The sequence below is a fragment of the Carlito syrichta genome, unplaced genomic scaffold (assembly GCF_000164805.1).
Source record: "Carlito syrichta isolate Samal-C Ts95f unplaced genomic scaffold, Tarsius_syrichta-2.0.1 Scaffold65443, whole genome shotgun sequence".
Taxonomy (NCBI): domain Eukaryota; kingdom Metazoa; phylum Chordata; class Mammalia; order Primates; family Tarsiidae; genus Carlito; species Carlito syrichta.
Genome location: NW_007009539.1, coordinates 28095 through 31365, shown reverse-complemented (window position 1 = coordinate 31365; position 3271 = coordinate 28095). Strand labels below are relative to the sequence as shown.

General features: G+C 39.5%; 1 protein-coding gene across 1 annotated transcript in view; it reads left to right on the top strand.

The window, feature by feature from the left end:
* DCBLD1 (discoidin, CUB and LCCL domain containing 1) overlaps positions 1-786 on the top strand; it is a 78618-nt gene extending 77832 nt beyond the window's left edge. The window contains exon 13 of the mRNA XM_021708957.1: positions 415-786. Coding sequence (XP_021564632.1) covers positions 415-786 — 372 coding nt within the window. The remainder of the gene's footprint in view (positions 1-414) is intronic.
* The last annotated feature ends 2485 nt before the right edge of the window (positions 787-3271 follow it).

The window sequence follows — 3271 nt, the reverse complement described above, 5'->3', positions numbered from 1 at the left end:
GTTTGCGGAGCCGCCGGCTGCGTCCGAGCCCCCCGGCGAGAGTCGGATGGTTTTTCTTGGGCTAGAAAAGTGGGGGGTTTCAGATGGCATTGTTCTTTCTCTAACTGTGATACCGCGCTGCTTTGATGTAAAATGTGCAATTTGTACAGAGTTGTATTTAACAAGATTTAAAGTAACTTAAGTTTGCTTTATCAGAGCTAATTCTGCACGGGGGTTGAGGGGGAAGAGGCAGCTGCGACATGGTGTCGTGACGTGGGTGTTCATTTTTTCCGTATATCATAATCCGATACTGTGCTGGCAGCAGGTCTGTTTAAACTTCGTTTTGCTGTTATTGTGACTCATTTCCTTTCCTTTAATAAGGAGAACTAAAAACATTTTTACCTTTTTCCCCTGGAAGAAGTGAATTACTTGAAGCATGAAAAGCACAACAGGGTGATTGTTTATTTAGCAATCATGACTGCTGATTTCAAAACCGAGAAGCATATGAAGTGGGGGTCGGGCATCCCGGTCCCATGGCTGCAGGGGAGCCCCTGCCCTAGGCCTGAGGGAGTGGCCTTTGGGGACTTGCCCTGCGCTGCCACCTCCCCACCTCAGGACTGGCCGGTGCTCAGCAGTCTTCATATGCCAGTCCCCCCTCAAACTGCAAAGCCAAATGCTCTCGATGCATTGAAGGTGGCACAGCAACTGCAGTCTGAATTGCTGTGTCAGATGGGTGTTTTGTGGCTCACATTAAAAACATTGCTGAGGTCCGATGCCTACACTTTTCATAACTTTCTTCAGAAATAGCACATTTTAGTGACTTCCATTGTCCTCTGAAGAACAAAAGTGGTTTGAAATGTGTTCATACAAAACTGACTGAGGCCAAGTCTAAATAGAACTTTTCTACTAAGATAGTTGGGAACTGAACTGATTTTGCAAGAAATCATTTTCCCCTCAGGTATGTGTCTAATTCTTGAATAGCGCTGCCCTCAGCTGTACCTCATGTTCAGTAGTTTTTTTATCTGTTTGCTTTGTGAGTTAACTGTGGATGGGGTTAACCTCTTCTGCCAAAGAGGAAAGTGTGTGTGTGTGTTTTTAATAGAAAATATGAACCAAAAAATCCTTTCCCTGAAAAATGAATTATAACTATTTGATGGTTATCACTTTCTGTGAAATGTATATATGTTAAAACAGTGAGGGTGCTGGAATGTCATGGCAGACTATTTGTCATTTAGTGTGGAGGGTATGATTAGTGTGTAAGATAAACCATTTATTTTGTGGAGTTTACATGGTTTTATGTGCATACTAATTGTAATAAACTATGCCAAATCAAAGTGCCCTGAGTCTTTGGTGTCCTGCTTGCTGGGCTATAGGAAGCACTCAAGGCTCAACCTTGATAAAAGGACAAGGATAGCTAGTAAGACCAACAGCGTGGAGTTAGATCATTCTTGATTCCAGACCTTGCTTTGCCACAAAGTAGGTGAGAAATTGTTGGCTAGTTACATAAAACTGAGCCTCAGTTTCATGTTTGAAAATGGTGTTATCCCACCGTCTTCCTCCAAAGCTCTTATAAGATTTAATAGCAACATTTCTCAAAGTGTTTACAATAGGCCTTTTTTTCTAACGCAGACCTTCAGTAGACTGTTTACAGCATTCTAACATCCGAATATAAGTCCATAGTAAAATATTAATCCAAGTATATACATGCATCTACACCTCTTCTTTACAATAGTGTTGTCTTTATCCATCACATTTCTTCCTCATACTAGTGATCTAATCATGACAAGACAGGGAAAACAGGACTTTGTCTTTGGATCAGCACTCCGTCAAGGCAGGCTCACTGTAGAACAGGGTGTATAAGTGGGAAGGTCTGATAAACCCTACACAACTAAGCCTTATCTAGTGGAAACAGAAAAATATGTCTTTCTCTTGGTGCTTTGCAACATTAGCACTTATGATAATGAGGCATGAATGAGACAATTCTAATTGGTTTCTTCTGTGTTATCAAATCCTACTGGGAGGCAGAGGTTCTGTTATTTCTTACAATAGTGACTGAAACACATTTGCTCTGACGGGCAAAGCTGTACTGACCATAGAAACATGAAACTTTGCTCTGCGTTTTCTTATTGTTATTTAAATGTTCATTAACATTTATAATCAGCTTAGGAGATGCCTAGAAAGGATGTCAGAGGTCATTCTATGTTTATTTTACACTCCTTTGGATTCTTAGCAGAACATGAAATCACATTTATAGGTAACACTATAGCTACCGTGAATAGCTACAAGGCCTTCCCTTGCTCTGACCAATCACAGCAGTCCAATTGTGGCCTCTAGGTTGGCCTCACTATTCCTAAAATTCTCATGTTGATTTCATTCATGCACCAAATAGTTCTTAGAGCAATGATTACCCTGTACTTAACTTGAGTTAAAAGAGAGCATGCCTAGTCTCATGGAAGCTAGGGTTGGATATAATCACTCACCCCAACCTGCTAATATTTCCTGCCTCAAGTGCAGGCCATGCAGTTATCTAGTGCCACTTTGCACACCTATACTCTGTGTTCACAGCTCACTACAGATATCTCATCTCCCATTACTGATTTTGATCTCAGCTGTTCCCTATTCTGGGAATAAATTTCCCTAAAACCTTTAAAGATCTTTACTGTGTCTTTGGTATTCTGCAGTTTTATTACTGTGTGTTCAGCTATATGAATTAATTTGGACTTGGGACTTTTGCTTCTTAAATCTTAGGATTTATCTTTACCAAATATAAAAATCTTCAGCTTTTTTTTTTCCTACATTTTTCCTGGAATTCCTATCTGATACTCATTTAAGCTTCTCATTCTATCCCTCATGTCGTGTCTCTTAATCCCTTGTATTGTTCATCTCTTTATCTTTCTGTGCTGCATTCTGGGTAAATTCCTGAAAGACAATATGACATAGTGGTTGAGTGCACAGACTTCAGATTGCCTGAATAAGAAGCTGTAACCTCTAAGTGCCAGTTTTCTTGCTTGTGGGGAAAACAGTACTATCTACCTGCTTGTGGCTGGTTGTGAAGATTAAATGAAACTTTCAGAGCAAGGTCTACTCTCTGTATAAGATTAAATACTATAGTCTAGTTCTCTAATTCCTCATTCTGTTATCTAATCTGCTGTTTAATTTAGCCATTGAAGCTTTCATTTCTTTTTGTGTTTTTAAAAAATTTTTACAAGTTCTGTGATTCTTTTTTGAATTTGCCCTTTTCTATAGTCTTTGTACTTCCTTGGACTTTGAGTCTTTTTTTTTTTTTTTTTTG